The sequence below is a fragment of the Meleagris gallopavo genome, chromosome 7 (genome assembly GCF_000146605.3).
Source record: "Meleagris gallopavo isolate NT-WF06-2002-E0010 breed Aviagen turkey brand Nicholas breeding stock chromosome 7, Turkey_5.1, whole genome shotgun sequence".
NCBI classification, from domain to species: Eukaryota; Metazoa; Chordata; class Aves; order Galliformes; family Phasianidae; genus Meleagris; species Meleagris gallopavo.
The window spans coordinates 23407109-23431979 of NC_015017.2; the positions used below are offsets into that span (position 1 = coordinate 23407109).

A 24871-nucleotide genomic window follows, 5' to 3' on the forward strand; every position below is an offset into this window, starting at 1 on the left:
AGCTAATAGATCGGCGGTGCGCAACTCCAAGCGAGAGGGCCGCCAGCCCGATCTGCTGATAGCAGCCCTGGGGATGAAGCTGGGTGCGCAGAAGTCGTCAGTGACGATCTGGCAACCTCTGAAACTCTTTGCTTATTCACAGCTGACATCGCTTGTCAGAAGAGCAACGCTGAAAGAAAACGAACATGTTCCCAAATACGAGAAGATTCATAACTTCAAGGTAAGAAATTCCACTGCTTATTCCTTTTAAGGGTACCGTGGGGGGTTGCGTTTCACTTTGAATTGCTGCGGTGTTGCAGCGCAGTCATACATCTGCAGGCTTTGACTCCAGAAACTTACCTGCTCCCGTTATATCCCACTGGCAGCTGGACATCACAGCAGCTGGGCATCTTCAGAGCATTGAGGGTTCCATTGCTGGTTGCTTGTGTGTGTGCGTCTGTGTGTGTTTGATGCCATGTGTCACATCCAGGTTATCTGCTCCATTCACACTTGTTTGGTACCGGGAGATGCCAGCAGTGATGAAACCTGCCAACTTTTCTTTCCATTCGAGTCGCTGTAGTTCAGTTTTACTTACCATGATGTGATGCTGAAAAGTCGTTTAGATCTGATTAGAGGATTAAAGAGATCTCAGTTTGTCGCTGATAAATAGCTTTGGAGGTAAGAAGCATGTTCTGCTGCATCTGGACGGAGCAGATGGTCTGTTTCCCTTCGTGTTAATGAACTGAGCATGACAAGAGGAGCGTGGCTTACATGGGGCTGCTGGAGCTGCTGACATGGGCAACTACCTTGTGTAACCAAATCTGCCTGGCCTTCTATGTCGCTTCTCACTGTTGTGCTGATTTTAAAAAGTAAGCAACAAATGTCTTATGCTCTTTATTAAGACGTGGCAATGCAGCACATGCATGTTTTGTGTCTGCCTGTAATAAGTGTCCAGTAAAGACCTCAACCTTTGGCAGTCAGATGATGTGCAGTCCTGGTTTGTAAGGCTGAGTGAATTGATGTCATCCCAAATTCCTGCAGCAGTCAGTATGAACTTACAGGCAGGACATGAAGCCCATATTGTTGTTTTGATGAATTTTTACAATATATAACTTTTGTTTTTATCAACTTTAGGAGAAGGGGAAACCGTTAATGTCACATAGGTGATGATTTAATTAATTATGAATCTTTTAATTATCTCAGATTCTTGATTTTCATTCCCATCACACGTGTGCATGTGTGAATGTGCACATATGTGCACGTATGCATACTTACCTCTAGGCTGTTGGATTTTATCTACTTCCTTCTGGCTTTTCAATTCAGATGATGACAAAAATTGGAAGCTGCGGACAATCAGGATGTTTTGTTGGACTTCTTCACTGAAGCACAAATTTGAAAACAAAACGCTATGTAAAAACAACATTTAATACGAGCTCTTGGCATGGACTAACCCTGCTGCCTGTCAGTTAAATGCAGAGTCTTTTTTTTTTTTTTTTTTTTTTTTTTCCTAGCAAGACCCTGATTTGTCCTAGAGATCTGAGGCATCTTGCAACTTTCATTTGTTCCTTAGAGTCTAAAGGTGGTTCCTGCAGATGCCAGCAGGCAGTGGTTTCCCATGTACAACAGCCTATGTATGGTAATATGTATTTAGTTTTGCAGACATCTCTGTTCCTTAGCTGCTTTTCTTTAACAGTCCAAAACACAGCTGTTTTGAAAATAACCTGATAATTTGATTTTCATTCATTTGGGTTTAGTTGTTTTGTGTTTTTTTTGTTTGTTTGTTTGTTTGTTTGTTTTACCCTGAAGCTGTTTCTGAATGGTTGTGTAGCTGTGAGTTTTCTAGCTCTTGTTCTGAAACAGGCTGTATGTCTGATCCAAGGTCATAGGTACAGCACAAGCTTCCTGTGCAGGTTGCTTTCTTCGTAATAGTCATGCTGTTGTTCCTTTACATGTACAGCAGTTTGAAGAATTTACCTTTAACAGCAGCTGGCTTCTCAGGTCAGTGAGATGCAGTCAGCTTGCACAGGTAACTTTGCTATAGAAGAGCAGAACAAAATGCACTCATCTGGAGGGGTGTGCTGCTAAGTGTGGCTCCTCTCCTTTCTGTAAGGAATAACTGCAAACCCTTCAGGGTGATTATGTGATAGATTTCAAATGAATGGCTTGTGTGCTTCTTTGTTTTATTATTCTTCACATCTGTCCAAATTTTCTAAAGACATCACCATTTATAATGCCTCAGTAAGTACCCTAGGTTGCCTGTCGAGCAGAAAATATGCCACCCATATAGGAAGGAAGGAAATGTCAGCCCAAAAATCCTTTCTGGGCTTCTCCTTGGTGGTAGATATTTGAAACAAGAAACAAAATGAAGGCGAAGGTCTCAGCTGACCAGAAGCAGCTGGTCCTTAGGGCCCTGCAGCAAGGAGGACACTGCTCTGCATCCCCACAGCCCACATTCTCTTAGTAGTGCAGGCATGAGGCAGTACAAGACTTGACCCTTTGTCCAGCTGCTGCTTGGACCAGTCATGTTGATGAATCAAAGAAATGACAAACTCTTAGAGATCCTCTTACACTGGAGGTGCTATGGCAGCTCAGTGGGGGGAGGAGGAATGGAGAGTGGTTATTGCACAGCAGTTAGTGCTGATTTCATAGAGCAGAGGAGACGGGAGCCGGCACCCAGGAGCAGGTCTGGGGTTAGGGTGCTGTGCTCCCTTGGCCACCCATGGGTATTCCTTCACTCACCTCTGGCTGTGATGACACTTGCAGGAGTTTTGTAGCTGCTGACAGCCCCAGCCTCAGATGCTTCATGTTCTGCAGAAACCAGAAGGCATCTGTACCCATCAGAGCCGGGCTGAGCACTGTGTTTCCATGCATCACGTTCCCTTGCATGTTGTCTTAGCTCTTTTTTGCTCTTCATTAATATATGTATGTCTCCAGAAGACTGTTTTTCACTATCTTTCTGTGCAGTATTGATACTGCCACTGTTCCTTAAGTCACTATCTCACTAAAGCCTGAGGCAGCACAGTCAAATTAATTACAATAAATAACACTTGTAAGACTGCCTGGTATAGATCGGTGAACATTCAGAACACAACTCCCTTTCAAACCAATGCTTCTTCCACTGTTGCTTAAGCCATGCCGTTAGGTTAGTCTTGCTAGTTACAGTTCATCTCTCCATGCTGAAGCAGCCTCCTGAGGTGACCCCTTAGGAAGGGAAGCAGAGAAGCCCATGCATGCGTGAGAAGTGGGCTTGGTGAGGACCGGTGTCTGCTGGAGGGACCTTGCCAATATGGAGGGATTTAAACGTTGCTTTTTTGTACTAACAAGAGTCATTTGTTTGAAACAAATACGCCAACCTAGCCCAGTTTTTACCCGTGTGATTGCATCTGTGCTAGGTGTTTGCTGGTATAAAAAGCCATAATAAATCGCTTCCGTGCCAAATCACATTGTTCTAATGAGCTGCTCCTGAGAGCCATGCCTAAACACTGGGGGCCAGCAGGTGGAAAGTGCAGAAGAAATGCTGCAAGAAGACCTGAAAATGTAACAAACCTTTACTGCAGTGAGCAGAGCCATTTTTGTGTGACTTCTGACGTGAACTCATTTCTATTTCTGATCTTCCAAAAAGTGGGGCAGGTGCCTGTTTGGGGTGCATTGGTCGGTCTCCACCAAAAAGAGAACGCTGCTTTTGATGAAGTCCAGCTCTGGCAATGAGAAGATTTTCAAAACATCTTTAAATGAGTCACTGTGCTCAAATGAATATTCAGGAGAGCTGGGCGCCGCTAGCACAGTCCCCAGGGAGAGCCTCTGCGCGTTCTCAGAGATAAGAAAGCCTCGGGAAATGGGAGGTTTCTTCTAGGCTCCTGGTACTCGGGGAAAACATGTTCAAAGGCAGTGGCAATATCTGGAGAGCAAAACTGGAGAAAATCCTCCACAGAACTTTGGAGAAGATCGTGTCAGTTCTGTGTAGCTGCTTCTGAAACTCATGCTGTGTTATACGACAGTTCAAGCCAGAAAAGCTTTTAGGCATGGATAGATTTAGTTTTTTCCTCTTATGGTATTTATTTAATGTTTCTTTTTAACTTTTTTTTTTTAAGGCTTGGCTTTTCTAAAGCAGATTCCCAGTAATGCATTATTATTTAACCCTCTCTGCTTTCTAAATGCTAATCCCTGAATTCAAGATCTGCCTCTCTTTTAGGTTTCGTTTCATTTTTTTTTCTTTTTCTAAATCTGTATTTCAGCTGTAATTCCATCCCACCTTCCTGGTAGCTTTCTAAGTCATTAGCTGTGGCTCTTGCGGGTCTCCCATACATACGGCCATAGGAGCAAAGCAGCCCACGAGTGGCAAGGCACAAAAACGCTTTGTAGGAACTGGGCAGTGCCTCCAGGGGCAGAGAGCACTGCTTCTGCTCTCATCAATGCTTTTGCCTCTAAATTAAATTTAGCATCCGTGCAAAATCACTTCTTTAGGGATCTGTTGAGATTTTGTACTACATTTATGTCATTATGTGGAGCGTATATGGCATGTATGTATACATACTATTTTAAGTGTGAAGATTTTATTCAATTTTCACCTATGGTTTCTGAATCTTGTATATAGACACCGATGTTAAGTTACTTAGGCCTGGAATGAAATGGGTAATGTTCTAGATATCTAGATATATAGTCTCTAGATATCGATTAAAAAAAAATTAAAAAAAAAATCTGCTCTTCCATTCTGAAAGAAAGGTGATCAGTTTCATCGCATTTACAAAAAGCAAAAAGCACACAACCTGGTCCTCTCTCTGCCATTTGTTGCCTTGTCTCTCTTAGAGCAGAACCTAACCCCATTTTCCAGTTGTTCTCATTTCTGCTGACATGATCTGCACAAACCAGGAAGTCAACACAACATGACAGCGCTTCAGGCTCCGGGTGAGCCAGGACTGGGAGGAAGGGCTGCCTGCTCAGTGTTCATGTCTGTGCCCGCTGCCCATTGCCGTGCTATTTATGCTACTTGACGCTCTGAATCACAGCCCCCTTCTCTGGAGCTGCTGGATGAAGTCGTTGGCCCGATCTCAGGCTGGCTCTGTGAGTGTAGCACCACAGCTGGGTTAGGCAGTGTTTGGTGGTTTGTTGCAATACTCTCATTACGCTCAATTCTGCAATACCTTCATATGATAGTGAATTATCTTACAGCTGCGCTCTGCCATGCTGTTGTCATGGCAGTCTTCTTGTTTCTGAGATTACTCAGCAGCAGCGTTTGCCTCGCGGTAGGAAAATCGTGTTCTGTAATATTTGGCATGCTTGAGACCCTTATTTCAGAGGGCCTGCCTATTGTTAATATATGCAAACACTGAGTTGAAGCATTGGCCAAACCAATAGTTGAAGCAATTTGTTTTCTCACTGATCTCTCTTCTATGCCCTTCACGTCCGGGCATCCTCTGTCTGTACCTGGGGTGCATACAGAGGGCGTGCCTACTGGGTGCCAGCGTGGGTACACCCAGTGTCTGACGAAATCAGCTGTGACTGAGGAGACAGACATTAATAATACAGGCTGAGTTATCGTTTTAATTGAGACTTACAATGTCTCCTGTATCCAATTAAAAGCTCGGTGGAGTCCCAGCAGGCAGAATTCAGTTGATGGAGCTGTAAATCAGCGAGGACCACTGAGCTGACAGACTTCATCAGCAACGTCCCATGATCTTTAGGCGTTTGTCTGAAAGACACTGCTATAGCCAGCAGAACTGCACCTTGGGAGCACCATGCAGTGCAGGTACCTGATGTGTGCCATCACTCAGCCCCCAGCCAGCTCGGTCTCCTCCCCAAGCACCAGCAGGGCTGTCCAAAGCAGAGAGCTCTGGAAGCAGGCAAAGCTGCAATACTTTTTCCATCCTTTCTCTAGTCAGTGTATTTCATTCTAATGCAGATGATGTTGCCTGGATTTTCCAAATCCCATTCTTCTTGCCAGCAGCTCAGCGTGGAGGGCTATGGGAGAGGCTACGCTGCTCTATATGGAGCATGGGTCCTGATGGAGCTGCTGTCGAGGAAGACCATGGCAACCTGTAACAGAGATGGCTTTGTTGTGTGCTGTCAGAGGGACTGTTTTCTGAGCTCAGTGTTTATTTTATGTATACGTAATTTGTCAGATCCAGCCTTGCTTTCTGCCTTGCTAAAGCTGTGCAGATCCATCATGTTCTTGCACGTCACATTTCCAAAGCACTTTGCGGATATTCTCTCACTATCTTGACAAGTTATATAATGCAAGTCCCCGAGTTTTGAATGCTAATTATCTGCTGGCTCAGTCCTGGTTTTCAAATAACAGCCAAAGAACTGCCCAGTAAAAGCAAAAAGCATAAGAAGTAAGTGGGTTTGTGCAATACATAGGTAACTACAGCAGTGACTTTTGTAGAGCCTTGAGAATTATCAGAGATCTGCTTGAGGAGCTCCCAGCTTGCGGTATAGGCTGTTGTCAGTCATCAGATCATTTTTTTATTTGCTTAAGTTTTCCTCTTTTTATAAGCAATATTTTAATTAATTTAATTTTAATTAAATTAAAAAAAAACCCGAATGGTATTCTGTAACATACGCAGTCACTAATCACCAGAGGTAAGATATTTTTCCTAGCGTGTAACAAAATGCCTTTCAGACCCAAAAAAGCTCTCTCCTCCTACATAAGATCATAGTCCTTTTTATTATACCTTGCTGCTGTTGTGGGAGATTCAAAATGGAAATGCCAATGTGAGATTCCCCTGTTATCCTTAGACTTGCAGAGCAACCTAATAATTGGATTTTATCTCAGTTTAGAAGTAGGTATTTTCGTTTAACATGATCTAGAATTAGGTTTTTCTTTTAAACTCACTCTTGAAATCTTGTGGAAAGAGGGAGAGAAGAGGATTTTTGGGACAGGAGTGAGAATGAAAGATTTAGGAGATACAAAGCCCAAGTTGACAGTTTTGTACTCTCACATTTTATAAGACGTCTGCATATGGCAAATGCTCTTTTTATAAGGGGAAAGACACACCTTGTAATTTAAGTCAGGAATTCTGCTGGGTGTGTTGTCAGAAAACTTTCTGGTCAGGCATGATTTAGTTTTGAAATAAGCAAGTCACTTGGCAGGTTTTTAGAATGGGGAATTGAATATAAAAATCAGAGTGCTATATTAAAGGGTCATGCAATAGACTCAGTATTGTGTGCAGGTGCTGGCCCTCTCGCTAGCAGTGGGATGCAAATGTTCCCCTCTAGCATGCTGCCTGGCCCTGCTCTGCAGTGTGAAGTAGTCGGAGAGCTGGTCTGGCCTCAGAAGACCACTTCTTGATGTTTTCTGGCATGTTTTACTGTCTCTGATTTCATTTCCAGCGGTCTGTGCATTCAGCCTGTGCAGGGCTGGACCTCCAGTTCCACTCTGTGGCAGTGGGATGTGAACATTCTGGCACCACTGAGCTCTGTGCAAGTAGTAGGCAGTAGTGCTTCTAGACCCCAAAAGAGGCGTCAGGGCTGGTCCTGCATGGTCACATACCAGGGGTGGAAGGGCACTGTGGGCCAGAGGGCTCCTAATTAATGTTGCCTGGGAACCTCCCCTGGCATGTCTGAGAAAGGTCAAGGCAAGAGAAAGCATGACGAAATAGAAAAATCCACCTGTAGCTTTTAATTTGTTTTAATTTTGCATTCAGAATAATGAATAAGAAATTAATTTGAGTGGAACAGGGCAAAGCTAAGCAGGCTTGGGACAAATGTTCACCTGAGAAGGTAGTTTCCTAAGGATATGTTACAGCAAGGCATTGCATGTTTGGGTGGAGCCTGGATGCGTGGGATGAGAACATGATCCCAAGACAGTGATCCTGAAGGGCAAAGACCTGTCTCCATCCAAACTCATGAAGGGAAGGATGGTACACTGTGCTGGTAGGAAAGAGGGGAGCAGGGAAGCCTGCCTTGTTCCTTTTGTTTTGAGTTGCTTCTGGGTCACAGCAGCCACTGTCACAGGGACAGGCAGCCTGAGCCCAGCCCTTGCTGGTGACTGCAAGGCAGATTTTGTTTCCTGCAGAAGTTGTGTTAGTCCCACAGGCATTAAAGCACAGCATTTTGCTTGAGGAGATTAGAATGTGCTTATCTGAGAAGGGAAGGCTGCCAAAGACCTGCAGAAAAGCAGGGGGCTGAGGAAGAAAGCCAAGAGGATGTGGGTAGTGCAGGTGTCTCACTGAGAAGAAGGTGTGAAAAATCTCTTTGTGTGGAGTGGGAACAAGAAAATAGAGATTGCAGCTGCTGACAATCTTGTCATCATTTGCTTTACGGGAGTCAGCTGGAGCTGTGAGAAGGGAACAGTTGCACCTCCAGAGTTGGTGGTGGTGGCATTACCCTGCTGGGCTGGGGGCATCCAGCACTGCTTCTGGAGGTGCTCAGGGCGAGCAGCGCTGGGAGCCACCGTGTGCTTTGGAGAATTGGAGAGCAGATCTCCAGAGCAGTGCACCAACGTGCCCACTGCTACTGCTTGGCAAGCAGTCAGTGCAGGGAGGTCTGCAGCCAAAGCAGGACCTTGCCTGGAATGCTGGGCACTTACTGGAGGTGAGTGTTACCTGGGGTCCAGCTGCTGGGTGCGCCTGGTGCAGGGGGTGCTCTCTGCCAAGTGGCTCTGAAGAATCGACTGAGTTAAGCCTTGAGAATATTTATTGTATTTCACTGTAAATTTCATTACTTTATGATTACCAGTTTCTTGCACACTGGCTAGGGAAGCAGTGGTTATCTCTGCAAAGAGTCCCATAGTCTCCTACAGCAGACACTTTATCAGAATAAAACCCAAAGCAGTTTGTGGTGTCTGAAGGATTTGCAGCTCACGCGTGAGCCAGGATTGAAAGCAGCATTGGCTTTTTCTTCTCTAGCTTTGAATTTCTTCCTGGGTCAGCAGGTTCTTGTTTTCATTTAGTAGACTCATTTAGATTTCCAATATGTGGCATTAGTCTGCAGAGAATTAATTTCCTTTCAGGGTTGTTCTGAACTGGAAAGCCCTCGGGGTGCATCCGGGGTATCTGTGGTGCACTGGTGCTTTGCCAAGCAGGACGCTTTCCACTCGGGGCTGCTCCAGCACTCATCACCCTGTGCATCCCTTGTGGAGGTGCATCCCTGTGGAGGTGCACTCTGTGCAATTCTGCACGGACTGAGGGGTGCCAGCAGACAGGATAGGAGCATCATCATTGCTCATCCTGCAACACAGAGTGAGAGCAGACCCTAACCCCAGTCATGCTGCTGCAGGATGGGCAGCACCTTCCCACAGCACTGCAGGCCCTTTGGCTGTTCAGTCGTTTGAATGTTTCTTCCTTCCTCTCCTGCAGTGGTAAAGAGAAACTTCTAGTGAATGCATGCAGTGCCTTCTAAGAAGAGTTCTGGCTTGTTGAGACACTTTGCTTTTGATGTCTGTGAAACAGTTGAGTTTTTCTCTGTAATTTTCCTTTCTGCTGCTGTCTTCCAGGTGCACACGTTCAGGGGCCCGCACTGGTGTGAGTACTGCGCCAACTTTATGTGGGGCCTCATTGCTCAGGGAGTCAAGTGTGCAGGTAATGCTCATTCCCTCTCCTTTACTTGAGTCACCCCAATTGCTGTCACTGTTGTATTTGCAGCACGTTTCACCACACAGCCATGCAGTGATCTGACTCCTGCCGAAATCACGCTCCCAATGCTGCTGAGAGTTTCAGGTCCCCATGTTGGTAACAGCAGAGCACCTCTTAAGTGCTTGTGGGGGAAATGGCAGAATGGGGGAGAAAATAGGTAATTGTGTTCTCTACCTTGTCTCCTTTACAATGCATTGCATTTACTGATAGATGTCAGAGCCTCATCGAGAATCTTTGTATGCAGGGTGGGCAAGCAGTGAATTTCACATTGCAGTTGTGAAATGGACGTTTGGATTCGTTTTCTGTCTAGTGCAGTGGACTCCCAGAGTGCCCTAAGTCACATCCTGGTCCTGCAAACTTAATACAATAGTAAGAAAGAGGATGATGAATAAGGGAGGTGAACAAAAATGTTGCATAAGCGTTCAGGTGCTGATATAAATTTGTTACACACGTGCCTGTCACTGCAGGCATTTCTGGGGCTAAGCCTCTCCAAAGTAAAACACTTTAGCAATTTTATGGATGTGATTCTTCTGAAAAGAAAGGGCGCTCAGCTTTTTTCAAAGGCAAAAAAGGATCAAAGTGATCAGAATAGTTTACTGAATTTAAAAGTATCTTATGACATTCTTGCAGCCACATTTATATAAGTGGTGCAAAGAAATGTTGATGTATAAAGACCTGCATATGTTGCCCTGGAAACTGAGTTTTCAAGCTAATTTAAGAAATCTGCTTTTCTAAAGCTTTCTGAAATCTTGTCTCAAGCAAATAACAGAGCTCTTTATCAAAGAACTCCAAAATAAAATAAAAATTAATTAATGGAAAACGGAATTGGGGTATTTTAAAATCTTTCCCCCAGAACTATTTGAAACACAGTAGTCTGCCATTATCAGCGGATCTGCACTGTCCAGTAAACAGTGTTGATTTAAGAAGTGGTTAAGCAAAAATGTTTTTTTCCTTTCTTGTATTCCCCCCCTACTGAGTATTTATTTGCAGCCGCCTCCTCGACTGTTGCGCTAAGACTCTTACTACTTCTCACTGCTTTTAATGTTGCACAGGATGTATGAACAGTGCTAGAACAGAAAGAAAAAACGTGGTTTTGTTCTTGAGTCATTTTCTGAATAAGGCATTTATTTTTTGCCCTCAACGTGAGCCTGTCAATGTGCCATCTTCCTTTCACACCTAAGGTAGAGTGCAAAGTTTTGGTTTGTCAAAAACGCTCAGCATTTCGAGCTGAAGGCTCACAATGCTCCATGGCAGTGTGAAATTAACAATACTGTTGTTATAATTAAATCTGAAGTGTTTGTGATGCTTTTTTAAATCTAACTACAATGGAGGTGATTCTCTGGTTTTACACAGATTTCTCTAAAAACTTCTGAGGAGAAGTTTTCTTTCCTCCTTATGGGGATGGTAATGAGTACTGCCTGCCTTTTTTTCCTCTTTGGCTGTCTAGAGGAACATATGTGTATTAGATGACTTCATAGTTTCAGAAACTGTAATTAGGGCTTTCTGTCTTGTGTAAGATTTCATGCTGGTGTTGGTAGCTTCCAGCACCTTCAGTGACCTTTTCCATAGTTTAAAATCTCACATTGTACAACCGTGCTCGCTGGCTGGGGTGGCTGATGTGGGAGAGGTGGTTCCGGTACTGCTCAGCCAGCCCTACAGCCACTAATGGGCAAACACTCTTTAAGCAGAGGCTGGTCTCCTGTGTGGAGATGCCTTTGAATTCCCATTCATATGGCTTGGAGAGCCACCACTGCCACCATAGCCCAGGGCAGAGTGCCACCACTTTGGCAGAGTGTGTGTGAGTATCAGTTTAAAAAACAAACAAACAAAAAAACTGAAGTAATTGTTTTGCTTCTGAACTGAGCTGTTTTAATGTGGAAACAATGAGGCACATACATAGGGAGCTATACAAGGCCATTGCTTTCCAGAGTAGCTTCAAAGAAAAACTACAGCTTATAACAGGAGGCAGCCCACTTGCATTCAGATAGGTTTCGATGCCACTCCAGGGAAATCCACAAAATCTGTTTTGTGGTGTATGTGATCATTTTATTGAAAATACCTATGAGCAAAACTGCACTGATCATATGTAATTTTATATTTTTTAAGCATTTGCTTTTTATAGCAGACAGTTGCACATCTCGAGAGGAATCTGTTGGCTGTACAGAAGTGATAAGTTTGACAAATATAAAGGGATTACTGCATGGGCTACACTCAACCATTCCTGCACAAAAACATGCTGCAGTAGGCATGTGGGACAGTCCAAGACCCGACAACAGAGATAAATGACATCCATTTGAGAACAGAAGAGGAGGAGCCGGAGGAAAAAGTGGAGCTTATTTGTAATGGCTGATGGATTAGCTTTTGTTAGGCAAACAAGCCTATCCTTTGAAAAATAATAAACCAGAACCAAACACTCGCAACTGTACACGTGCCATAGCAACCAGTGAGGATGCCTTAGCAACCTGGACTGCCCTGGCTCAGGCTTTGTTTCAGGCCAGCATGACTGAATGTGTCCTCCTCAGCCCGAATACAGCCTTGAGTGCATTCTGTGCCTTTTCAGGCATTGCTTGGTGTATTTATACTTAGCCTCTGGCTCTCCATGGCTCATCCAAGACCACGCTTTATTGCAGATGGAGGACATGTGTTTTCCCTTCCAGAAAGACCAGAGATAACTGTAGCCACCATTCCTGCCACCTGAGCTGTGGTTATCAGCTGAAGTAAGGCACTGGATTCCTGTCTTGACTATGAAGCTTTTGGGATTAATGCACGTGACAAAACACAATAGATTTTGTGTTCCAAAATTAAGAGTCAGGGTCATGTCCAGGTTTTGGATCCTGTAGAAAATTGCACTTAGTCTGACTTTTGCTGCAAATATATCCTGAGCAAAAGGGGGATAATTTATTTTCCCTTCAACTTTATTCTCTGAAATGTTATCTTTATTTCCTCAGCTTCTTGAAAGAAAAGTTTGCTTGTTTAGAGTGAATCCTTACCACAGGCATCTACCCTACTGTCTCAGAGGGTCGTGATTCCAATTTTTGCATCCTAGCCACAGGCCCTTAAAGTTCTATTGAGCTGAAGGCTCATCTGTATGCAAAGAGTCTGTGTTTTCTGATGACGTGCTCCATCTCCAGCATGCTTTCCTCTGGGCTTTTGCCTTAAGTAGAAATAACTGAAGAAGTGTTTGAAATTATAATGCCAGCAGCTTGTGTAAACATTGAAGCTCAGCAAAAGCTAATGAAGACTTAAGAGTATCTTCAGCTCCAAATTCAGAAACTTAAAAAATGTGTTCTGAATTTCTCTTGTGTAAGTCTCCTGGTGCTTACTGTGCTCATGCCATTGCCCAGAATGTGTTCAAAAGAGAATCTGGAACAATATCCAAAGAAAATTTTCAGATAAGCGTTAGGGAGTTTATTTTGTGAATGGTATAAACATGTAAGACCCAGAAATATTTATGGAGACTGGTGTGTTATCAGAGCCTAGAGAAAAGCATTACTGCTGCATTGGTGTACTTCCAAGCAGGCTTGTAGACCAGCAGACTTGTCAAGGTCTGCATGTGTACTGTCCCTTCTATAGCCCATCAGAAGTGTTCAAGGCACTGTCTAATCAGCTCCTTCCTCCATACCCTTTTGCTTATAGTTCTTAAGTGATTTAAACAGCAGGTTTTTTAAAAACAGGCTGCTGAAAGATCGTTAATTAGGTAGGCTTTCTCTGGGCAGTCTTAGCCTGCTGGCTGTGGAGCAGCTACCTGTCTTCTGCTTTCCTTGGAGTGGGTGACCTTTTTCTGATGAGCTGGTTGAAGTAAACTGGACCATCACTGCAGGGACAAACAGCTGATGCTGGCTGAGCATTTGTTTTGTCTTGCTGCTAAATCCCTTTTGGTGGACAACCCTCCTTTGCCTCACTGGTGTGTGGAGATGAAGGAGACCCCAAAGAAGGCTGCCAGTCCTCAGGCAGCAGTTGTGCAGGCACAGTGCTAATGCTTTTTGTGGCTAGAAAAGCAGTTGATGCACTTATAAGTCAGCAAATGGGAAGGCAGGGAAACTGCCCTGTTATGCCCATCATATTGCCCACCCTCAGGGTAGCTGGCATGCCTTGGACATGATAAAATCCCATTCTGCCCACACTTGTTCCTTAAAAACACATCCAGAGTTGAGATGTGCACCCAGATTCTGCTGGGTTCCTTGACTGTACAGAGGCCAAAACCAGAACAAGAGCAAAGCAGAGCTGCAAGAGGCAGAGTTCAGGGCCAGGGGCTGTGGGAAGGGGGCTCTTTGGCATATAGGCTGAGCCCACCTCATTCAGGAGGTGATGCTGTTGGAGAAGATGCACGGGATCTGGTGGTGTTTCTTTGAGGAATGAGCTGTAACGTTTTGAAATGCTAATCAGGCAGCGGAGCCTAGCCTCAGAGCCGTTCCCATGGGGAAGCTGTTCATATGGGGAAGCTGAAACTGAATGTCCTAAAAACGGCTTTATCTCCAAGCCCATGCAGACCCAGGAGCCTCGAGCAAGCCAGCAGCCCAGCAGGGAAGCTGTTGAGGAGGTAGGCAGGTGTCGTGGCCCGCAGCCAGGGAAGTTTCTGACCAAATTGCCTGTGATTTTTCAAAACTTCCATAAAAATCCAACCTCCTCCACCAAATGTATTCTCTAGAAAGAACATCTCACCTCTGTTTTGCGATCAGTTTTTGGAGCACAGGCATATGTGTTCTTTTGATTGGGGCGAGGGGAGATTGGCTTAGTTTGAGAGGCTTATTTTCTTATTCTATTTCATAAGCCCAGATTTTTTCTGTAGTATCGGGAAAATGTGTTGCCAAGTAACCAGCTGTCCTCTAGAAATTGCTTCCTAAAGAATAATGTACCCTATCGTGCACCATATAGTGGTATGACTGCTAGCAGGTCTCAGGGATCTAACGTGCATGTCTGAAAGCAATTTTGCAGCAACAGTTTTGCTTCGGACTCTGGTGGGATAAAGGCTGTCCCAGACGAGCGTTGCAGGTTGACAAATGGCACGTGTGAGGCAGGGCAGCACAGCAGGCAAGTTGTCTGCTGATTGAGACAGTCCTGCCGTGGAAGGCAGAAGGGCAGACCGTCGTAGCACAGCCCTGTGCTATGTGCCCTGTGCTTGGCAGCATAAAGTGCAGCTCGTAGTGCCTCTGGGGCTCTTACTTGCTCGTTCACACACACTGGTCTGAGGGAATAGAAAACATTGCTTTCCTTACTCCAGAAAAGAGCACTAAATTATTAAAGAAAAGCTTCTAGCTCATGACTGATTGATGAGAGCAAATTCCTTTCCAGCCTTTTCACCTTTGCAAGTGTAACGACACCAATGATTTGTGCATGAGTAGAACCCATCACCTGCACTCAGGTAGCTTCCTGCAGCTGGTGGCACGGCCATCGGGTACTGCAGTGAGTGGTCCTCCACACGGCATCGTGCTGTGTCACCGCTCCCACCCTTCCGCCCACCTCTAGGGAATCTTGCAGGCTTTTTGCAGGTAAGATACGTCTACCTTTGGGCTCGTAAAGCTTCTTGTCAGAGTGACCAAATGCGTGTATTTTTCTTCGAGATAATTCAAAAATCTAATTAGAATGATGTATTGTAGCATATGGTATAATTCCAGAGGAGCATGATCAGCAACCACGTTACCCAGTATATCAAACCAAAGGAAATCTAAAACTGACTAAAATCAAATCAGCCCAATAACAAAAAGTGACAGCTCAGTATATTTTAGCCTCTGCAAATATGTGTGATGTGTGCTCCTGGGGCGATATTACAGTACGTATATCTTTTGATTGTGCTCATGCGTTTATATGATCACCTTGTTTGTCCTTTCAGCCCAGCGGACTAACATCAGTATAAGCTGTTTCTTAAACATTACAAAACCTTTTTCTGGACATCATGGGAAAGTATTGTCAGGCTGGTTTTAGATTTAATAGCTCTCACAGAAACAGTGTCACAGCCCACCTGAGCTCCTAGATCAATATACTATTAAAGTCAGGGTAGCTTATCACTGATTTCTAAAGCTGACTTTTTTTTCCTAAGTTTCCATAATTCCTATGTGCTCTTGAATTTATGACAGCATTTTTTTGGTTGCGTTCTGTATATTTGAAAGGTAGCCACAGTTTGCTAGCAGTATAAAAAGGAATGGCACGCACGATTTACGGTTCGGGTCAGGAGAAATGATCTCTGCAAAGGTGGAATTCTGATTAACTCAAGTCATGGAAGTTTCCCTGTTGACCTGCCAGGGGTCATAGTGCATATTTTAAATTTGCCCTTTCATTATAGGATTTATTGGCAGATATTATGCTTACGGAGGGTTTTTCTTTCTCTCTTCTCCAATTCTTGCTGCTGGTCAGTGGGTAGGCACTGATGAACTTTGTAAGAAACAGATAAGGTTCTTTTACTTTGCAGTAGATCAGGAGTAAAACTGCTAATGCCAACTTAGCTACTCTGGATTTATCTTTATATAAGTAGAAGTAAACAGACCTTAAGAGTGAAATCAATAGAATCTTGGTGATTCTCAACAAACCCGGCCAGATGATGCAGATACATGCAGACAAGGCAAGCACACCTGAGGTTTCACCATGCAGAAGGGCACAGAATCAGGTCTAGGCTTTCCTGTTTCTTTCTAGCTAATTCTTAAGTAACGGGTTTCAAAGCCCTGATGAAGCATCTGCAATGAGAGCAAAGGCAGATGTATTTAATAATACGCAATTTGCAGTGTAACTGCTGTCTTTTAGTACTAACAAGTAAGCTGGATGTCAGTAGAGCAGAAGTTTGGCACGTTGCACACAGCTCTGTGGAGCGGAGGGTTGACCTTGTGGCCATGTGCTTTCTACCTTGTCTGAGTTAGCGAGACAGACAGACGGTCATCCTTCAGCCGTGCGTGACTCTGGCTGTCAGCTTGGTCAGAGACCAGTGACTGAGACATGACTGTTAGCTCAGGAGAGGGATCCACCTGATAAAAACCACAGCTCCAGAGTTTCAGCTCGTCTGTTGTAACAAGTAGCATTTTTCTGTTGCAGATAGACTGGAGTCTCTTACAAGTAGATATTGCTGTCAAGCGCTAAAGTGAGTGAGTCTCCTACATTCACATAATAGCTAAAGAGCCTTGACTGTTATGAAGGCACTGCACAGCCCAATGATGTTATTGAAAGAAGTGCTCGTGTGCTTTGTAAGCATTCAGTAGCTGAAGTATTTCTAGGTTTAAATGTTTCTCGGGAGTGTTTGTAAGCCCTTAAGCAATGGGTCAGTACATGAAATCCAATCAAGTGTAAAGGAAGAACAAAAGACAGAGAAGGAAAGTTGACTATTTCTGTTGTAATTCTGGCATTAATGAGGTCAGATCCAAAGCCTGTTTGAGTCTGTGGGATTAGCAATAACGCAATTATTTTCAGAAGTGAGATTTTCACATAGGAAACATCTCTGTAAATTAGATATTTTAACGAAATAAAACTTTCTTGTATGTAAATATAATTAGGATGAGCTCAGTGAATGTGATAATTGCTTTATGTCAAGTATAAGATGCTTGGAACCATGTTTTTCTATTTTTATATATTTTAGTCTTAATTAGCCTTGGATTCCCAGAAACATAACTCTCAGCTATATTGCTGTTTATATGAAGTGGCTAATTTGCACTCAGGAAATGACTAGTGAGTCCTCATGTGTAAGACAGAACCATTCCAGTCTTGTAGACTGTTTTGTAGAGCAGTTTTGACAGACACTGATAGCATTTCTGAGAAATACTTCAATATTCCGACCTTTTCACTCTGATGGAGCAGGTGCTCCTTGCAGCAGCCTTAGGAATTCGTGTACAATCATGATATTTGCAGTGATAAATACTATTTATACTGCAAATTTAGGGCTTCAAAGCCAGAGAAATCAAGAATTAAGATTTCCTGTGGGATGTCAGGATGTTTCCTTTCCATGTGTGCATTAAGGCATTGCGCCTCATTCTTTGGCTCCATATTGTTTTGCCTCCACTGCTGATCCTTGCTCTGGAAGCAGAGTGGATGGTTCTGGCTTGCTAGCTCTACTCAGAATTTTGTTTTCTCCTTGCTGTTGAAAGTGGAGCCATTGCTCACCCTGACAGCACAGCATTTAAACCCTGCTCCAAAAGGTGAGGAACTTCTCTGCTTTCCTACAAACAGCAAACAAATGTCTATGCCAGAGAAAGCCAGAACATCCCCTTTCCATTTCAGAGCTGAAGCACTGAGGATTACACTGCAGGATTTGGATCACACGTTTCCAAAGAGTTCGGGCTCCCTATTTATAGCCCTGAGAGACCTGATTTGTCAGATCTCTGTTGAAATGGAGTGTTGGTGGTATTTAAAGGCCCGGCAGAGCCGCCCTCACCACACTGGCTGATGTGCTCCGAGGTTCTTCACAGTAATGTGAATAAACTGCTGGCAGAATCTAAGGGGAGTCTCTGCAGAAAGCTGTTGATGTTTCATGTTTCCACGTCCCTTCATTCCACTGCTGTGGAAGCACAGGGAGCTGGGCCCGGCAGCAGAGCCGCACGGAGGTGTGGGCAGGGCTGGGGGCTCGCTGAATGCTGGCTGCAGCTCGCATGTGGCCCTGACTGCACCGTGCCACGCTTCTTGCTGGCTGCTCCTCCCTCCCAAATGCCTGCAAGTCTCCATTGCGGAACTGAAGAACTCGCAGTGAACTGAGGGTGCTGGCTGCTGGCTGGGCACCCAGCAGATGGCAGAGGTAGTGGCCTGTGCTTAGCTGAAAAGGAGCTATGCTATATAATCAGTGTTGGTTTCCTGTATGATTGTGGTTTTTTCCCAAACCCCGGTTAGTATGTTCTGCGTGGTTTTGAACAGAACAAACATTTTTCCATAATCTGATTTCAACTGAGCTTCACTTAGGCTAAGTCTCATCTTCCCTTTGCAGTAGAGCAGTTTGTTTATGCTTAAAAATAAAAATAAAGGAATGAATGAACAAATGAATAAGTAAGTAAATGGAATATCCTCCCAAAGTCACTTTTTAAGTGAATGAAACTATTCTGGTGACTGCCAGCACGGTTGTACACCCAGCCTGTGGCTCTGCAGAAGCTGCAGGATCAGGTCAGGATCCTCGCATGCTTGGCAGCCCTGGCCTCAGGATCCATCTTCACCAAATATCAGCCTAATTGTCCCTTGATTTTTCCCTCAGATTGTGGTTTAAATGTGCACAAGCAGTGTTCCAAGATGGTCCCAAATGACTGCAAGCCAGACCTGAAGCACGTCAAAAAAGTGTACAGCTGTGACCTTACCACTCTAGTCAAAGCGCACTTCACGAAAAGACCCATGGTGGTAGACATGTGCATTAGGGAGATTGAATCCCGAGGTAAGGCGTAGTTAATGGGCTCTTGTTGCTTTACTGATAATCCGTTTAGATTGATCTGGGTCATCTGGGTTTCTGCTGAGCGTATGATTGCTCAAAACAGATTTGCACAAGACGTTTTATGACTGCCACTTACCCTACACTATTAATGTTATACTTCGCATTGTTTCATGGCTCGTACGCGTTTATTATTTTATAGATTTTGCTCAGATCTGCTTAATGGACAATTACTACTTGATTGTTACATATTGGCATGTGTCTTTCCAGTAATATTTTTATTAAAAAATGAAGTGAATGTACCAGAATCAAAGCCAGTTAGTGAGGACGTGTTTCCTCTTGCTAGTTCCCATAGTCCACAGATATCCTTTTCTAGAATTAGAATATTTATTTTCACTCTGAAATGATGACGGAACATCTCATATGCTAATCTCAGTTATTTTTAAATCTGCTGTAATTGGTTTAATATGTTTCTTCAGCTCTGAAACCTTTTGCATAAACATAATTTAGTGCTGATATAAGGAAGTAGCTAATGCAAGGATCAGAGTTAAAAGGGCAGGCTAAGATTTCATTCTGAAAGAAAAACCTGATCAGGCCATTAACTGGTCTGCTTTTCTTCCCTTAAATGAAGAACCTGGCAAAGAAAGGACTGGATGGAAGGAAACTGTAAAACTCATACTGATTTTAATCTTGTTGAAATGTTCCCTGCAGGTCTTAATTCTGAAGGACTATACAGAGTTTCAGGATTTAGTGATCTTATTGAAGACGTCAAAATGGCATTTGACAGAGGTATGTTCTTCCCTTGCGCTGCCTTATTAAATAGACACAGCCTTTCTGTGCAGCCCTCTCCTGCCTCATGCTCTGCTGTGCCAGCAGTCAGAGGGAGTGGGGGGCTGTGCTGACAGAAGGGCAGGGGGGGGATCTGCTCCGTCAGAAAAGCATATCAGACTCTCTCAATCTGTATTACTGAATCTGCTCTTCTCCTTCCATCAGTATCTGTCTTTCAGTGACCACCTATGTCAGAAATGGTAAAGCTTTCTAAAGTGTCTTGGTTTGCAAGTAAAACCGCACTCAGCAGGGTGGGGGAAGGATGAGGCACGTGATGAAGTGCCTTAAGAGGGCTGTGCAATTTAAATGCATCTTTCTGGATGAAAGCTCCAAAATAATAAGATAAATACAATCATGCAAACAAAGTTTGAATTATTACACTCTAAAGGAACTCAGTGAGGACAAACTCTTCTCTCTGACAGAAGGCAGTAGGACAATTAAAGGCTTTCCAGCTGCAGTCCCTCTATCCCAGTAGAAAGGAAGGCCAAAATCCATTCTGTAAACTCTCCCTCTTGCTTCAGTGGAGAGCTGGACCTATTCACAGAGCATCCGCCTCCTCTGCAGCCTTAGCAGGGTGTGGATGTGCTGCAGAAGCCAAGTGTTGGATCCATGTCCGCTGCGGTCAGGAGTAGGTAGTGTGCTGTAGCTAAATGGTGAACACATGTTTTTCATATGAAACAGGGAGACTGGAGATAAAGATGGCTTCATTTGCTTTTTTTTTTTTTCTCAGACTTTCCCTACTTTCTCATGCAGTGCTGACAAACGTGTTGTTTGGCAATGCAGTGTTACAGGAATAACTCAACTTCCACACGTTTCTACAGCATAGTGCTCGAGGTGGCTTTTTTTTTAATCATTTTAAGTGAAGAAATGATAAGTTTCTGTGTAAAAAAGCCTCCGTGAAATGGTGAACTTCACAGCCCAGTAACAAGGTTTTGCTTATAAATCCAAAGGCTGTAGTTTTGTCTAGTTTAATGATGTTTACTTAAGCAGGATACTGTTTTCTTTTTTGAATGTTGTTTTACATCTGTTTATATTTCCAAGGTTTAATGTCTTTGCCTTCTCCATGCAGATGGGGAGAAGGCTGATATTTCTGTGAATATGTATGAAGATATCAATATTATCACTGGTGCACTTAAACTGTACTTCAGGGATTTGCCAATTCCACTCATCACATATGATGCCTACCCAAAGTTTATAGAGTCCGCAAGTATGTATAATGCATTTTTCTCCTTTTCTTCTCCTTTCTGTGCATGACTTGCCTGCTGGTTTAATGGCTGTCCCCGTGACACTTTCTCTGCATGCCCTATTTAGGAAGTATTGCGGGAGTAAATGTGTGCTGCACATTCCAGCACAGTTGTGTGGTGTTACATGATTGTGGGCACATTTGTCTTCCCCTTTTTTTACCAGTTTTTCCCTCACACATCATGGATTCCATCGCTTTGCATGTGCTGCGTGAGTTCCTAGTACTTGACAGGGATATTTGAAGTCTTTGTTTTTGTCTTGCTAGAAAGAAAGTGATTTATGAAAATGCTTAAAAATAAGAAGCCATTTGTTTCTACAGGCTGATAAGCGCTCACCGTAAGGCCACCATCAAGGCTAGTCTCACAGGTGATGAGTCTGCAAGCAGGGCAACAAGCCCAGCTGGAGCATCTCTGCCAAGCATCCCAGCTGCATGAGCCATCTCTGGCATTTAGCAGGCCCACCTGGAGAGGTGTGAGAGAGCTGTGGGAAGAAGGGAAGGGCCGGATGCTGGGCTTGCCACCGCCCTGGAGAAGGCTCTTTCCAAGCAGAATGGAGACAGCCAGAGAAGCTGATGGCAAGGTTCCCAGTAGCTTCTGCTGTTCCAGGGCTGCACCTGTGGATTATTTGTGAAAAAACTAGTCCAGTCAGCAAGGTCTGCAAGGGGAATTCTTTTTAGTAAGCTGCATGGAATCCTTTAGTGGAGCGCAACTTGGGGGGAGCTTTCTTTGTCCAAAACAATCACATCTTGACTGTGCTCTGAACTTCGGATGAGCAAATCTTCCATGATGAAGGTTGGATAGGTCCTGTAAATGAATAGGCCAGGAGAGCCGTGAGGTCCTGCTCTCCTGCAGGCCGCCATTCCTGTCCTGCTGTGTGTGAGTTCTGGCTGTGCGTGTGGTGACCGTGAACATCTGTGTTTCAGAAACCACCGATCCAGATGAACAGCTGGAAATTCTCCACGAGGCGCTGAAACTGCTGCCACCTGCACACTGTGAAACACTGAGGTATCTCATGGCACATTTGAAGAGGTAAGCGGACTGTCTACAAAGCAGAGTCCACGTCAGGAGCTCTAGGAAAGTGGGCAAGGCATGCCAAATTCTGTAAATTTGAAGTTGCCCCTGGAGGCTGGCTGTGGTGAAGAATATTCCCTGCTGCGCAGTCTAGCACTGGTTTTTACCCCCACTTAAAGTAGTCACAAAGTATTTGAAGGATGAAATTCAAAAAAAGGCCGCTGCTCTGAAGCAGGAAAGTCACCTGCCTGCCAAATCTGTGCTATTTTTTGAGTTTCAGTGAATATTTATTTTTAAATAAACTTTTTTTAAGAAGTTTAAAAAATAGTTCTAAAAAAAGCCTTTAATATCTCTGGAAGTAGTAAGCTACTGCTGGGGCAAAAACTAATACACTTTAGTGCTTATGGATTGGAGTCTTTTGCTGTGATCATTTCTGACACACTAAAAAGGGAGTACATACTGGGCTTGAGCTGACACCCATTAAGCACATGGTCACTTGGTCTGGAGGTTTGCCAGCGTGGATCCCCTCATGGCAGGTGCCACTTTCTCAAAACTAGGAACATGGGTGTGAGGTTCCTCCATGACCCTCAGATGGAAGCTTAAATATTGCTCAAGAATGACTGACAATTGGAGATCAAGTACAACAGCACAGGCCCTATTTCTTTCCGGAAAGTAGAGGGAAAAAATCAATGTAGTGTGTTAGGGTATCCATTTCAGTTTCTCTAATAACACAAACTTTCATCAATGTATAAGAATTATTCCCTTTCTTTAAGGAAAAAAAAAAAAAAAAGCAACTTGATTTTTAAGCTCTTTTATTTTGTAGTTCTTGCACGAATAGAAATACATTGACACTGCAGAGGACCTCAGGCAGAATTCAGCTACAGGGCTTCTGCCTGACTTGCCCATTTATTCATTTATTCCAGTGACATTTCAAGTGGAAGTTTTAGAACAGAGGCATGAACAAAAAAAAAGACCCCACCTGACTGCTCGTGACACATGAAGATGATTTTTCCTTAGCTCGCTTAGAAGTTGCAGTTACTGCTCCAGTTAGCAAGTTGACATTGCACGTTGTATTTGTGGTATAGATGAATGATAAAGTAGAAAGGTGACTCATTTTTAAACTTGCACTTGACGCATCAGATCCAAAAAGCTGTTCCCAGTTTCTCCTTCCCGATGCTTTTTAAGGCTGTGTGGTCATTATTTGCAGAGGAAGCATCTCACAGTGAGTGACAAACTCTGTCCTTTCTTACAGAGTAACGCTTCATGAAAAGGAAAATCTCATGAGTGCAGAGAACCTGGGTATCGTGTTTGGACCAACTCTTATGAGAGCGCCAGAACTGGATGCGATGGCTGCACTGAATGACATCCGTTATCAGAGACTTGTGGTGGAGATGCTTATAAAAAATGAAGACATTTTATTTTGAATATTTTGGGGGTTTTGTAGTTAAAAAGTTTAAAAATAAAAAAAAAAAAGGAAGCAACAGTGTTCTATGGATGAAGGAATATTTTAAAGTAATTTAATGGCTCTTGTCGCTGAATTCCATATTTGCTAGAGCTTTCGATGTATTCAGGATAAAAATGAAGGAACTCTTTGTCATTTCTGTAGTGCCATTCAGCTGATGTTGAAAAAGGTTAACACATACTTTCCAGTACTAGTAATCCTGGGTGTTTATCATGTGAAAATAAAAAACGAGACGCCTACAGCTATTGCATGATCTGCTCCCTATTCTCCCTGCTCTGGTGAGAATCATTCCATGAAGAAAACAGCGGACCTGGTGCGGCATCTTTGTTCTGGATAGTTTGTGGTTGTAATTCAGCATGTTTCTCAGTGTAAACCTGTTGTGAATTTGCTTTTATGTTCTATGTAATTGGTTTCTGATACTAAAAAGAAGGCCGACTTATGTGAAATGGAGCCTCTGGCGGTTTATTGACATTTCATATCGTTCTCTGCCACTGTTTTGGCTGATTTCTTCGTGGGTTTCTTTCAGGTTTTTTTCATCATACAGTAATTTGTTTTTAACAGAAACAAAATGCGTACTTTTTTAAGTAATCTTCCATGATGTTTATGGTGGTTGCAGTGAAATCTGCAATGCTGAGCAGTGTTCCTTTATTATTATTGCTATTTCAATTGTAATTTTGTATTTTTATCTGGCATGCATATATTAATTTATTAAATTTTGCCTTTAGAACTCTAATATCAAGTTATTTCTTTGTACTTTGTGAGCGTGTTTCAGAAATACCGTTCGTTTCATTTTTATCAACTATTCCTCCAAACAGCCTCTGAATTCAAGCAGCAGGACAGAGCATTGCTATTTTTGATGAGACCACTGTTCTAAACGCTTTGGAGCCTGGCGCTTTGCTAAGGTTCCCATGAGTTTCTCTTCATATTTTATTTGAAAATTTCTGTCTGCATTGGCTAGGACACTTTAAAGTTCTTAAATAAACCAAGTGCCATCAAGTCATCTCCTATTTACAGATTACATACGCTGCTGTAATGGCCTGTACACAAATCAGCATTGTGGTTTTTGCCACTCTACAGTTGTAGGTGCCCTGAATAGATGTATACACCGCTGAAGGTTGAATGCAAATATATCCCAGAACACGTGCTTCACGTTGGAAGTGTTGTGAAATGGCAGCTTCCAGGAAAATGGCAAAAGTCCCAGCTTGAAGGGCTGGCAGTAAAAGGGCAGTAGGAAGAAGGGATCAGTCTTTGGGGTACATAGACAGAGACCCATGGGGAAGAAAGGCATAATGAGATGCTAAAGCTAGGGTGCTTTGCTTTGGCACCTTCTCTGCTACCTGCTCAGAAGGAGAGCAGCCAGGTGAGGCTACTTGGGACTTCACCCTGCTCTCTGCTCAGGCAGCTAGGAGGAGGAGGAAGGAACATCTTAGAATTGCAACCAGCTGCTCTCTTCTGT

General features: G+C 43.6%; 2 protein-coding genes across 2 annotated transcripts in view; both read left to right on the plus strand.

Annotated features, from left to right (window-relative positions):
* The window catches only part of WIPF1 (WAS/WASL interacting protein family member 1), a 7227-nt gene extending 7168 nt beyond the window's left edge, over positions 1 to 59 (plus strand). The window contains exon 6 of the mRNA XM_031554306.1: positions 3 to 59. Coding sequence (XP_031410166.1) covers positions 3 to 59 — 57 coding nt within the window. The remainder of the gene's footprint in view (positions 1 to 2) is intronic.
* On the plus strand, positions 7 to 23404 carry LOC100549728 (N-chimaerin). Its single transcript, XM_010713768.2, has 7 exons — positions 7 to 220; positions 9413 to 9497; positions 18706 to 18879; positions 19585 to 19662; positions 20771 to 20908; positions 21866 to 21971; positions 23206 to 23404. Exons 1-7 carry the CDS (start codon positions 74 to 76, stop codon positions 23375 to 23377), a joined length of 900 nt encoding a protein of 299 aa, XP_010712070.1. The 5' UTR covers positions 7 to 73; the 3' UTR covers positions 23378 to 23404.
* Positions 23405 to 24871: the final 1467 nt, after the last annotated feature.

What these genes read in the sequence shown, in the direction of transcription:
- LOC100549728 (XM_010713768.2), top strand. Translation starts at nt 74, where the DNA reads ATGAAGCTGGGTGCGCAGAAGTCGTCAGTGACGATCTGGCAACCTCTG. An exon ending in TAGGGAGATTGAATCCCGAG is followed by an intron (nt 18,880 to 19,584) that starts GTAAGGCGTAGT and finishes TGTTCCCTGCAG; the next exon opens with GTCTTAATTCTGAAGGACTA. An exon ending in CTCATGGCACATTTGAAGAG is followed by an intron (nt 21,972 to 23,205) that starts GTAAGCGGACTG and finishes CCTTTCTTACAG; the next exon opens with AGTAACGCTTCATGAAAAGG.